This window comes from Carettochelys insculpta, chromosome 7 (assembly GCF_033958435.1).
Source record: "Carettochelys insculpta isolate YL-2023 chromosome 7, ASM3395843v1, whole genome shotgun sequence".
Taxonomy (NCBI): Eukaryota; Metazoa; Chordata; order Testudines; family Carettochelyidae; genus Carettochelys; species Carettochelys insculpta.
Window position 1 is genome coordinate 52,840,971 of NC_134143.1, and position 12,836 is coordinate 52,853,806.

Below are 12,836 nucleotides of genomic sequence, written 5' to 3' on the forward strand. Positions count from 1 at the left end.
TATAATGCATATTCCACATTATCCATATAGCAAGCAGCGTACAGATTTTATTAGACTAACCATGTGCTCAGTTAATTGAAAGAGCAGAAGCCACTCAGCAACAAGGTGACCTCCCCTGTAACTGGGGGCTCTTGTAAGAGTCTTGCCCCAAATTTTCTGCTCTACCCAGCTCATTCCTTTCCACAACAGCACATCTGCAGAGTGATCCCTGCACTGGCAGTGATGAGATCGCTACACACACAAGGTTTGGTGCAGAACAGAATCCCTTTCACCCTGGCCAGGTCTTTGCTCTCCTTCCCTGGACCGGAACCTCTCCTACCTCACCTTGTGCCCGCAGAGATTGTCACCAACCCTCTGTCAGGGCAAGGCGCCACCTACAACTCTACTGTCATGGCCTTGCTGACTCATTTCTCCAGACAGCAGGGCTGCAGAGGGCTTCCTGTGCAGCTGCAGGAGCCCTTTACCCTCCCACAGAACCTGACTCATCATCTTCCTCACAGGCCTGGCGAGCAGTTTCTGCTACATTACCAAAATGCTGCATTATCCAAATCCCTTCCTCACTCCCAGGTCACAGTATATGAGGGACAAGAAAGGGATTTAACAACACAGATGTTCGATAAGTAGGAGTATACTGTACATGTACATACATACATACATACATACACACACACACACACACACACACACACACACACACACAGTACATATGTTTATGTTTTATAGACACACGTTGCACTCTCCATCAGTATCTGGCCTGAGCCAGGGAAGCTAAGCACCAACCAGTGAATGACATTTGCTGCTCACATGCCATCTGAGATATGATGCCCATATGCAGAACAAATTGCAATACACAAGGAAAAAAAAAACCCTACAAAGCAACTCAATATTTTGCTGCAGTAATGAGAGGGCCTACTGTGAATCCTAAAAGGCTAAGGCCTGAACAATAGTCAATGCTTTGTTAACATACAACAAAGCTAACAGGCCTAAGCCAAAGCTAAAGCTGGAACAACATAGGGTTAACTAGGCTAACAGAAAAAGGTGAACTCTGAGTGAAACCCAAGTCTTGCTCACAGGAATTTGGCAGACATAGGGCTGATCAGAACATTACCACGCACTCAGTCATACACAAACACGTTCCAGTAAGGTAAGACGTTGTACGGTACCAGGACCCTTCTTACAGATAAGAGCTTAGCACAAGTTACATTCCAACACAGGTTCAGTACAGGGTTGTTATGACAACATGATGGATAGTGTTGTTTTGATGGTGCCATCTACAAGATAATGGGTAAGATCTAGTTACCTTAAGGGGCATCACCATATTACAATTAGGGGTGACACCTGGTATATGTAACGTACATTTAAGTTGTTTGTACCTGGGTATAAAAGTGCATGTCACCAGGACTGCATAGGCCAACCTGGAGAACTGACTGGGGCGTTCCTGCCCCCTGGAAGCATGTTGAGTCTGTTGTCAAGGCACATGCATGTACTAGTGTAAAACTACTGGCATCCAAGTGGGGACACCCAGGGTACTAGAGCCCATGTGTCAACAACAAACCTGGTTCCAGTTCCTTCGTATCTCACTTGACTTGTGGTTACTGGGGACCCTCAGAAATTGCAGGCTAACTGCTGAGCCAACACTGGCATTCAGAGAGAGCAAATACACACGCAGCCAAAGGTTATCATCAAACACAGCAGGGAACAGAACAGACGTCCGGACACCACACTGGTAACAAAGTCTCCCTACAATTACCTGGTTTCTCAAACAACTATGATACATAGAACCCAGTCTGTGGTGAATAGTTGCAGCCCGATACTGGCAGAGGGGTTGTCGTGCAGACTCTGCATCAACATCACAGTATTTCAAGGATTTCATCATGGCTTCACTAACTTCCTTCTCTATCTACAAAAGAAAGATTTCACAATTCTGCATCAGAGGACTTATTTTGAAATAAAAAAGCCCAGTATGAAACAGGCTGTGGATGTTTACAGAACAATTTGCTTTTTTAAAAACTATAGGTTGACAATATATATCTAGTTGTGGTGTAATCTTCTTAATGTGCCATATTCTGATAGCAATAGCTGCTACACAATAGTTTTTTATCCTATAAAGATATACAAATTATGGATGCACTTCGGCTCAGATAGTTGTCTACCATTCTGCTTGTTCACAAAAAAATGGCAGAATGATTTGATTTCTTTTAGTGGATGTTGTTACAAATCTTACCTGTTCCTGAGCCTTTCTAGATAATGGTGCATAATCCTGCTGCAAAGTCGCCATAGTAAAATACGTGGTGGATAGTTCCCAGTTCACAGAATCCCAAACAGCTGGGTGCACCTCTCTTTTGCCCAGTGATCTTAAAGCCTTCAGATAGTAATCAATTGCCTACAGAGAATAACATGTAGCAAAGCAGTAGTTACTGACATGAGTTTATAACACAGTAGGTTGTAACAATCCATTATCCTGTATTCATCCTAATATGAAAGCATTTCATAACTCGTCTGGACTTTTTCCCTAGCATTGCTCCTCAGAATCACATTTGTAATCTATTTAAATTATTCACATGCTACATCTAACAACTGGTAATACCATGCAAATACAAAATCAGGAGTTTAATTCAACTGAAAGTAAACACAAAATTACCTTGTATTGTAGTGTGTTGGTATAGAAATGGAAGCCAAATTAATAAGAATCAAATCTTACCTCTTGTGTAAAAGGGAGGGATCAATACAAGGGAGTTACAAAAGGCAGGGACAGAATTCACCCACTCCTGGGAGCAGACTACACTGTACAATAAGGAGCTAGCAGCCCCCTAAACACGGGACATACTTCAAACACTCCCTAGCCATGGTCCATCAAGCATCCCTCACCAAAAGCCTATCTTCAACACACTATTGCAAACACACTTCAAAGCATAGTTCAGCAGCATAAAGGCTGTAAAGGCTATGCTCCTCTTTTTCCTGCATAAATGAACTGTCCAGTTCAGGTGTTGTGAGAAGGATTTCTGCTCAAGTGCTAACACACTTGGGTTTTGTTTAGACAGACAATAAATATTCCATAGCATTATTTAGAATATATTTATTTACATTTATGATTTCAAAAGTACTTAGAAATCAGTATGTCTAAATCCAAAAGGTTAAACTGCACAATACAGATTAGTTTGAAAATGCTGAACCATGGCAATGAATTGATCCAGAGAGGTGTACAGCATGGCCCTGTGTTCTATGCACCTGTTTAGTGGGAAGTCACTGACAAAAAGCATGGCCCGTTCCCTTAAAAGAAGAATAGGGCCATTACCTTATTGTAATAAAGGGCCTCCTCTGGCGAAAACTCTCGCTTAAAATCTCCTCCAGCAGCACAGTGTGCTTGTGCACAAATTCGCATCAGTCTTCCAGTGTTGCACAACAGAAGGGCAGAATTGGTTGCATCATCAATCGACTCAAAGTTATGAATCCCTTCTTCAAAGCAAGAGAAGCTTTTCTTCCACAGTTGCTGCTCTACTGCAGATACACTTTTGCTCACTAGTGCAAAGACGACAGAGGTCTTACAATTTCATTCAAACGCCTTAAAAATTTCTAACCCATCAACATCTACATTAAATTATTGTTCTCCTGCTTCTACAAAAGCTTTTCTTAATTTGAGATTACAAGTCAAAATTGAAGACTTAATAGAGTCACCAAGAATGGGACAGTTTCGGCCAGAATGAAGGACAACTGACTCTTTTTTTTTTTCTGGCAACTAGTAATGATGCATATTGTGACTACTCCCATAACAAGGCTGAAATTTTAACTAAGTCAACAAATGCTACCCTGAACTGTACTGCTGAAAACAGTGTTTTCTGATAACTAATTAAAAAAAAAAACACTAAAGTTGACAAGTAGCTTGTAAGATAACAAAACAGTACTCAGCTTTCCCAAGGATTCAGATATTTCTTCTTTTCTACTTTAAATACATATTAGAAATAACCTGGATACTATACAGTAAAGTAACCATAACTGAATTTAGTAACCAGTTACTTAAATTTTAACATTGTTTGATTTTAACTAAATACTGGTAATACAGTAGACCCCCCAAACTTACATGGGTGTTGCATTTTCGCAACCCCCACATAAGTCAAAGTTCCCAAGCAACGCAGGGGAGCCAAGGACCAGGTGGCAGCCTACTCCCAAGCTCCCTTGTGATGGCAGGAGCTGGGAAAATGACCAACACATTCCTGAGCAGCACTGACCAGTTTCCCAGCTCCTGCCTGGTTTCTGGCTCCCCACCACTCTGGGAGCCAGGCATGGGTGCCCACCCAACTTCCCCCAGCTGGGGGAGCTGCACTGGGCAGACAACTGCTGTGGCACAGCTCCTCCCAGCTAGAGGAAGCCAGGGAGAAATCATGCCACTGCAGCTGCCTGCCTGGCTTCCCCCAGCTGGTGGGCAGACAGTCACAGCAACATGGCTTCTCCCCACTAGCAGAAGCTGCGAGAAGCCACACCACTGCGGTTGCACGCCCCATTTCCCCCACCTGGGGGAAGATGGGCAGGCTCATAGCCTCAGAGCAGCTTCAAGTTGTGCTTAACTCACGTTAGCGCAATTTAAGCATAACTTGAATTCACACTTCAGGGGTTCACTGTACTTCTAGGTTTTTTTTAAAAAAAAAAAAAAAAACACCACAAAAAAAACTTACATTTTAACATTAAACAAGGTTTGATTTTTAGCTAAAAAATTAGTAAATCAGTAAAAGTTAGTATTGCCAATATTTAGCTAAAAATCAAAACAACGTTAAATTTTAAGTAACTGGTCATTAAATAATTTGGTTAATAACTAATTAAGTAGTAATTATAATTAAATTAGTAATTAAATTAATAATAATTATAATAATTCTGTTAAAAAAGACAGGGCAGAAAAGTAATCATCAATCAGAAATGTAACTAAAATTTCCTACAATAGTGGCCTGACTACAATTGGGCAAATATCAAAAAAGGATAGGTCTATTAAGTACAGCTTGAACCTCTCTCATCCAGCACCCTGGAGAACTGACCAGTGCCAGATGAGAGAATCTACTGGGCAATGGGAAGTCAGTGTTTTCTAGCACATTACCAACACTTGCACTGCTTACTAGGCTCTTAGAAGACATTTAGGGGTAAATTACAGCTAAAGAGCAGCACAGAACACTGACAGCTAGGACTGGTGGCTGGAAACAAACTTTATGGGAACACAGGAAACTTGATGACACCCAGGATAAGTGGTCATCTGGGTAACTAAAACCATTATGGAGTTTGTCAGATGAGAGAGTTCCAGATTAGAGACGTTCAATCTTGTACCTGTAACAACAACTTATGTATAGTTCATTTCAGCTCAACATTCCAGCACCCTGAAACAAGAGACGTCAAAAAAAGAAAAAAAAAAAAAAATCTATATTTTGCTTTACAAGTTGTCTTGTATTTCTGTACAAGCTAAAGTGTTTACATGTAAGAAAGAGTACCTTGAGGGGAAAAAGAACACTGCTTATACAATGGAAGCACTGACACACCATTAACTACAGGAAGATATCTATTTATATTAAGAAGTTCTTTGAAATTTCCTTTCTTCCTAGAATGAAGAGTTCAGAGGCATCTCAAATACTGTTGCTGACGGTGATCATCACTGTTACCCTGTTCTACTCAAAGGCTTAGATCAATGAAGCCGCATACATAAAAAGTAAAAACATTTATAAATACTTGCCCACTCTCTCAGTCTGCACTGCAGCAGCTTGGTTCATGTAAAATACGCCAATTTCATTTCTGATGTTACCCATCCTCTTCAACACTTGTACATGTTGCTCTGGATTTTGTTTTTTTAAATTACTAAAAAGCAAGATTTCATTAGCTGCCTCATAGCATTTGCAGCTAACCGAAAGCTGACATTCCAAGTCTGTAGATAAGTCAGTAGCCCACACAAATACTGGAAAACAAATAGCAAGAACTGCATGTTAAATCATAAATTCTCCCCAAATTTCATTTATTTTAGGATCTATAAAAAAGTGTAGTAGTAGAGGTTTGATAAAATGACTGAGTTATGCTCAAAAATCAAAGGGGTTCCAAGGAGCTTAAGGAAAGAGAGAACGTGACCCCTTACTTGAAAGGCACAAAACCACACCCCTCTGGATACATTTATATGAAAGTACACTTTATCCTATGTGCTTCAGAAAAGCCACAGTTCTAAAAAAAGCTATTTCAATTTCTATACTCAGCTTTCATTTTGAAAAAAAAAAAAAAAAAAGAAATAGCACCTTAAGGTTCTAGGAGTGACATGCCATATGGCTTTTTGTGAATCTTAAGAAACTCTGTGAGATTAATATTAGCTAATAGGACCACAATGATTCAGCCAAATATATTATTTCAATTTTATACCTTGACAGCTTGATTCTCTATGAAGACTGTGCAATATTTCATGGTCTTCTTTTGTTTGGTAGTTATATTCTTCAAGATACGCTGCTCTGTTATTTGCATTCTGAGCAAGCATGAGCTGGATATCACCACAAAGGGTTAAACACTGACAAAGAAACAGTAGCACTTCGGCAGGCATATTTGTGCACAGGCAACAGTATGTATCTGGTACAGGAAAAAAACCCAACACCACAAAATTAAGCATTAAGAGATTTGAGACATGCAGAATCCAAATTTAACTATTTGTAGAACAGCAACCATTTAAAACTGGTGACATGTTTCTCAGCAGTTCTGACCCCTGTATATAGTCTGAGTTATATCTATCTGTGAAGAACAGATGCTTCCTACTTTTTAATCACTGTTAACACTGCACAGCAATTACACGTAAGGAAATGTGGTGCGGAGAAAACAGATAAGGAATTGTTATTTACTCCTCCTCACAACTCAAGAACTAGGAGTCACCAAATGAAATTAATAGGCAACAGGTTTAAAAACAAACAATAGGAAATATTTTTTCACACAACGCACAGTTAACCTGTGGAACTCCTTGCCGGAGAATGTTGTGAAGGCCAAGACTATTGTAAAGTTTAAATAAGAACTAGATAAATTCATGGGGGATAGGTCCATCAATGGCTATTAGCCAGGATGGGCATGGATGGTGTCCCTAGCCTCTGTTTCCAAAAGGCTGGAATTGGGCAACAGGGAATTGATCACTTGATGATTACCTGTTCTGTTTGTTCCCTCTGGGGCACCCTGCACTGGCCACTGTCAGAAGACAGGATACTGGGCTTGATGGGCCTATGGTCTGACCCAGTATGGCTGTTATTATGTTCTTAAGATTACGAGAATTCTAACCCTGCTCATACAGAATTGTTAACTCAACTAATCCAAGGTCTGATCTAGCCCTCAGTCATAACTGTGTATAACCACCAAAGACAAAGTTTTTTAACCTGATATAATTTGACCTACACAATCTTTATTTACTAACGATGATACGCAACAGGAAGAAAAATCTGAGTTTCAGATCTCAGATGTATTTTCTAGGGATAACAATTGGCAACTGTTTCCCTCAGATATTTTTCCTAATGAACAGCGCTTGATCGTTAAGTTTTGAAAGATAAAGCACTTTTTTACATGTAACAATTTCACTTCAAAGTCATATTTTCTGATTACTCAAACTCAGTGTTATAACTAGGAAACAATCAGAATATCCTTCATATTCTACTCGCAAAACCTCAGTATTAGATGGGAATGCACTCCACGCTGAGTATTTGCTTAATTTCTCAGAATGTATTTTGTAAATGAGCAATACATAAGTACTGTATAATGAACAAATGTTTTTACACATATTCCTGGCACCAGACTTCAAGTCCCAGTCAATAAATAAATGAGTCCCAGCCTTCTATACACTAAGTCCTGCCTCTTTGCCTTTAAGTGAAACTGCCACTTGTGCAACGTATGATCATTTTTGTAATAGGGACAAAGGGAATGAGACAGAAGAAGCCTATGATTGAAACTAAAAGGCTTCACTGCATCCAGCCTCCTCAAGCCAGTTCTTTGCTAAATTCATTAAAAGCATGGAATGATGCACTAAAATCAATCCACATACACCAAAGACATTAATGCATGGCAGAAGTGTTCGTCATGGTACATCTATGGGCTCGTCTACACTTGCCCCCAACTTCGAAGGGGGCATGTTAACCAGGGCAACCAGAGATTACTAATGAAGCACTGCAGCGAATACACTGCACTTCATTAGACTAATTCTCCCCTGCAGCAACTTCAAAGTGCCAAACTTCAAAGTGCCAGCATGCATGTAGCCGCGGGCACTTTGAAGTGCCTTTACCCCTCAAAGTGCACGCCGGCACTTTGAAGTTTCACACTTCTAAGCTGCTATGGGGGAAAATTAGCCTAATGAAGTGCTGCGTATTCACCGCAGCACTTCATCAGTAATCTCCCATCACCCTGATTAACATGCCCCCTTTGAAATTGGGGGCAAGTGTAGACCCAGCCTATGTGCGCTATTTAAGAACAAAATGTTCCAATAACTTACCATGACACTGTAGCGCTAATTTAATGTATCGTAATGCTCTTCCATATTTCTGAAGACTCAAAGCAGCATCAGATAGAACATAATAAGCCTTTGATGACTTCAGAATCAGCTGCAATTTCATTTTATACTGCCAAGACCCAGGAATGATTCCTGATTGACTGGAATGTTTCTCCTTTTGAAATGAGCCCACTAAAAATACAAAAATAAAATGAGTAAATCTTAAGTCTAATACTTAAGGATACACTTTCATCAACAGTCACAGCAGTCTTTACCAGACCTCTGACTTTTTCAGCTTCAGCAGCTGAAGTAGGGGCTGGAGCTGGGACTGTGCACTCCTGGCCCATGTCTTCGACTGCAGCCAGGATAAACAACTGTGGCTTTTGGGATTTGTACTGAATGCTTGCAACTCTTATATTAGCTCAGAATTGTCAAGACCCAATAGGTAGAGGCTTCCCCAGTTTGAAGAAAATATTCAGCAATGAGGAAAATGTACTGTCCAATTTTTGGCTAGAAGGCGGAACCGTTGAAGTTTTTCAAATTGCTAGACTTCGTAGATTCTGAAGTATGAGATGGCTTCCTTGACAGTAGAAAAGTCCTGGAACTAGACCACATGTGACACCTGGTTGGAGACAACGGTCCTCGTCCTGGTCCTGGCACCTACACCAACAGCTGCTGTTTTAGGGAGCTTTGAAGCAGACAAAGATCTACAATGTTCAGGCCAGAAACTCACTTCTGTACTGCACAGGAAGACAAACCTCATGGTTTGGCTTATAAGACCATGATCATTAAGTCAGCCTTTAGATGACCATGCCTCTCTTTTTGAGCAATTTGATGCATCAGACAGACACCCTAAACAATTCAGACACAACATGCACTGGGTGTCAGCAAAGATTCTTTTTAAAACATTAAATTTGAAGGGTAACTGCTTTTACTTCTGCCTTTCCTTCCCACTCTTTTTCCATTTACTGGAAAGATTTCAGGAGAAACATGATATTATAAATATTTTGAAAAAAAAAAGGGGGAGGGGAGAAAAAGCACAAGTGCACCAAAGGAAGAAATTTTGTTTCTTATCCATATTTCAATTTTCTTGGTCTAGTTTAAATTCACTCTCTATTAACCAAACACTAGCTAGTACCGTGAAAAACTACAGCTAGCTCCTTTTGTTGCTACTAAAAATCAAGGAGGGTGCACTGAATTCAAATATACTGCTTGGGTGTTTATCCTAGCTCATAATGCAACACACCTGTTCGATGGTGTATTTATTCTTAAGTTCTGGACTGATTATTGGGGAAAATGCCCAATATGTCATTTGCAGATCTCCAAGTCACTGACATTCAAGTGACATCATCTATTGTAAATCAAAATTGGAGGAGAAATAGTGAACCTTTCCCAATGATCAGTCATTTAAAAGACTTGGGAAATATAGTATACTTTTCTGGCTTGATAACTGAAAAAGTACAACATTATTTTATATCTTGGAAGTAGCAGTCCCTACCTACATTCATAGCAATAATCTTCTTAGTATTTCATCACCTACAGTGTAGCTATTTAAGGCTATGTTAAACGTTGACCTCTGTTCTAAAAAACTGAACACAAGAAGATGTTTATGCAAGAACATTAAGAGGTGTATGAACAAAAAGACAAGTATAATTGCATGGCAAGCAAAGAATATCCTGGTTAACACTGCATATGTTGGTGACATACGTAGTACAGAAAGGAACATGATGTTGATACTAAATAAATTATTGCCAAAATTCATTCTTCTAAAGATAATTTCTCCAAGGCTGTGTCCACATGGGCACAAATCTTCAAAATAACCAAGGTAATGGCCATTTCGAAGATTACTAATGAGGCGCTGAATTGAATATTTAGCACCTCATTAGCATTAGGACGCTTCCAGCTGCAGCGCTTCAAAAGCACTGCTTTTGAAAGCGTATGGGTCAGCACGGCTACACAGGGCTCCTTTTCGAAAGGACTCCGCACCTTTCAAAATCCCCTTATCCCAATCAATGATCGGAATAAGGGGATTTCGAAAGCCGAGGGTGTCCTTTTGAAAAGGAGCCCCATGTAGCCGTGGCCGGAAGTGTCCTAATGCTAATGAGGCGTTGAATATTCAATTCAGTGCCTCATTAGTAATCTTTGAAATATGGCTATTTCGAAGATTTGTGCCTATGTAGACACAGCCCAACTGTCAAAAACTTAACATTGCCAAAAAAAAATTACGATCTCCCAAGGGGGCACTATACGACAATCTATGAACAAAATCAAAATACTTATGGGAGCCACTGGTAATCCACATTTAATAAAATGCAGTAACTTTATGTACGTACTATAAAAGGATCTTTACTAATCTAAAAACATCCCTACTGTCCCGTTTCTTTTCGTATCTAAAAGGAAAGACCTACAGTCTCCACTTCTGTTTGTGTGAAATATTCTTTTTTTGCTTTTTTTCAATGTATGGCATAATTGATGATTTGCAAGTACATTGTTTAGACAATCAAAATAAAGTAGCAGCAGTGTGTTGTGCTATTGAAAAGGTCAAATTTGCAAAACAATTCAGCTTACTTTTGTCTAAAAACAAAGCCATCTGTTTTTCCAGACACTCGGGACCACCACTTGTGGATTCATCCTCGTATTTTAATGGGATTGGGGTGTTGGGGTCAGCTGCAGGAAGGTCACCATCTTTTTTAATGCTGTTGTCAACAGATTTCAAGCCCTTTAAAAAGAAAAGGCCTTTCATTAAGTATTTATTTGGAAGGCAACTAAACAGTAACAAGCCAAAACCACATTTTCACCAGGACAGAACAGAATTAGGAAACTTACTTCTAGAACATAGCTGAGCACAAGTCTGCACCGCTCCTCAGTGTCATGGCAAACAGGAAATCCACAACTAGGCTTAATTTAAAAAAAAAATTAAGATGGCAGATCTACTTAAAAAACCAAACTGACTATGAAGACTTAAAAGATAAAAGCAGAATCCAGTTTATTGGTGCACAGTTAAAGGACCACAAGGAAGGCCATTACGGGAGTATGTTAAACTTCATGTTATATCAGGCCACAAATTTCTTTTGTTTACTTCAACTGCTGATACTAATGGTCTTCACTGTAGAGTGTAATTATATTATTTACCTAAATTGATCAAAATTCATTATCAGTCTCTTCTCGTGACCCAAAATCCCAAAGTACACACAAAAGGGTAACAGCCTCAGCCCTACATGCTAAAAGGAGATGGAGGAGGAAGCAGTTGGACAGGCATGCAATTCTATTTCCTTCTACATTGCCCATTGCTCCAACTCAGTGTTTCAGAAACTATTTTAGCCACGGAACACTTTTGGGCTTGCAATATATTGATGGAACACATACATGCTGGTTAGAGGGATGTGGTGGAGGAGAAGAGAAGGGAAGAAGGGCTACCAGGTGGAGGGTAGAGGGTTTTATACCAAAAAATTGTCACATGTAATGCTCAAAAGTTGATTTTAAGGAGTTAGGGTTTTCTTTAGCAATCTTACAAAAAAAAAAAATCTGAACAAACTAATGTCTTTCTGATATAAGGTTGCTAAGCATCCTCCAAATTAAATTTAAAAATTAAGTAAAAGCCCAAAACGAAACATCAATATAACAGCCGAAAGAAGTTAGTGTTGTTCTTTTGTACAAAAATAGAAAGGATAATATTGGTCAGAAAATTACTGTCCTTCCTTAGAGCTTAAACATTTTAATGAAAAAATGAAAAACCAAATTAAGTATGGAAAAATATTTTTAATTTTTTTGTTTTTATAAATGTTATTTTTACAGAAAAGTATTGGAAAATAAAAAATAAGTAACATTTGACAGTTGATTTTTCTTCTATAGGAAGAGGGTTTTTGCACCTTTTGATCACAAACCTGCTTAATATCAAGAATGAGGCTTGTGCAGCATCAATTGATTTCTCTGAACAGGACTCATGTGGAAACCATCCAAAAAAATCAACTGATTGTTTCAGCACAAGTCACATAATAACTATACCATTATGGATGCATTATAAATATTAATATACCTACAATCTAAATACTACTCAAACACCTTCATATTTTGATACTCAATTTCATGTTAAATACTTTAGAAGGAAAAATATTGTTAGCATAATTCTTTTTTCACAGAAGACCTATTTACATCGCACAGAACACCAGTGTTCCATGGAACACAGTTTGGGAAACGCTGCTTCAGCTCTGTGCAGGAAGGGATGAATTTTGCCTTAGCCACCTTGTTCCTGTCATTCAGAAAATCTTTACTGACCAGCTTTTAGTATGGGAGAAAGATGAAATCCTGCCAGTGTAATATCAATCCAAACCCTAAAAATACAAGTCTGGTACTCTCCAGTAATGAATCCAAGCTT

At 39.2% G+C, this 12,836-nt stretch overlaps 1 protein-coding gene across 5 annotated transcripts in view; it reads right to left on the reverse strand.

Moving 5' to 3' along the window:
- Nucleotides 1-12,836, reverse strand: part of EDRF1 (erythroid differentiation regulatory factor 1) — a 61,115-nt gene that overhangs the window by 27,548 nt on the left and 20,731 nt on the right. For all 5 annotated transcript variants that reach the window (XR_012646315.1, XR_012646314.1, XM_075000482.1 and 2 more), the window contains 8 exons: nucleotides 11,288-11,359; nucleotides 11,030-11,180; nucleotides 8,465-8,653; nucleotides 6,376-6,576; nucleotides 5,708-5,926; nucleotides 3,296-3,519; nucleotides 2,225-2,383; nucleotides 1,751-1,900 (listed from right to left, as the gene is read on the reverse strand). Coding sequence is in view for 3 of the 5 variants with exons in the window: in XM_075000482.1 (XP_074856583.1) it covers nucleotides 1,751-1,900; nucleotides 2,225-2,383; nucleotides 3,296-3,519; nucleotides 5,708-5,926; nucleotides 6,376-6,576; nucleotides 8,465-8,653; nucleotides 11,030-11,180; nucleotides 11,288-11,359 (1,365 nt within the window). In the remaining 2 variants the exon portion in view is untranslated. The remainder of the gene's footprint in view (nucleotides 1-1,750; nucleotides 1,901-2,224; nucleotides 2,384-3,295; nucleotides 3,520-5,707; nucleotides 5,927-6,375; nucleotides 6,577-8,464; nucleotides 8,654-11,029; nucleotides 11,181-11,287; nucleotides 11,360-12,836) is intronic.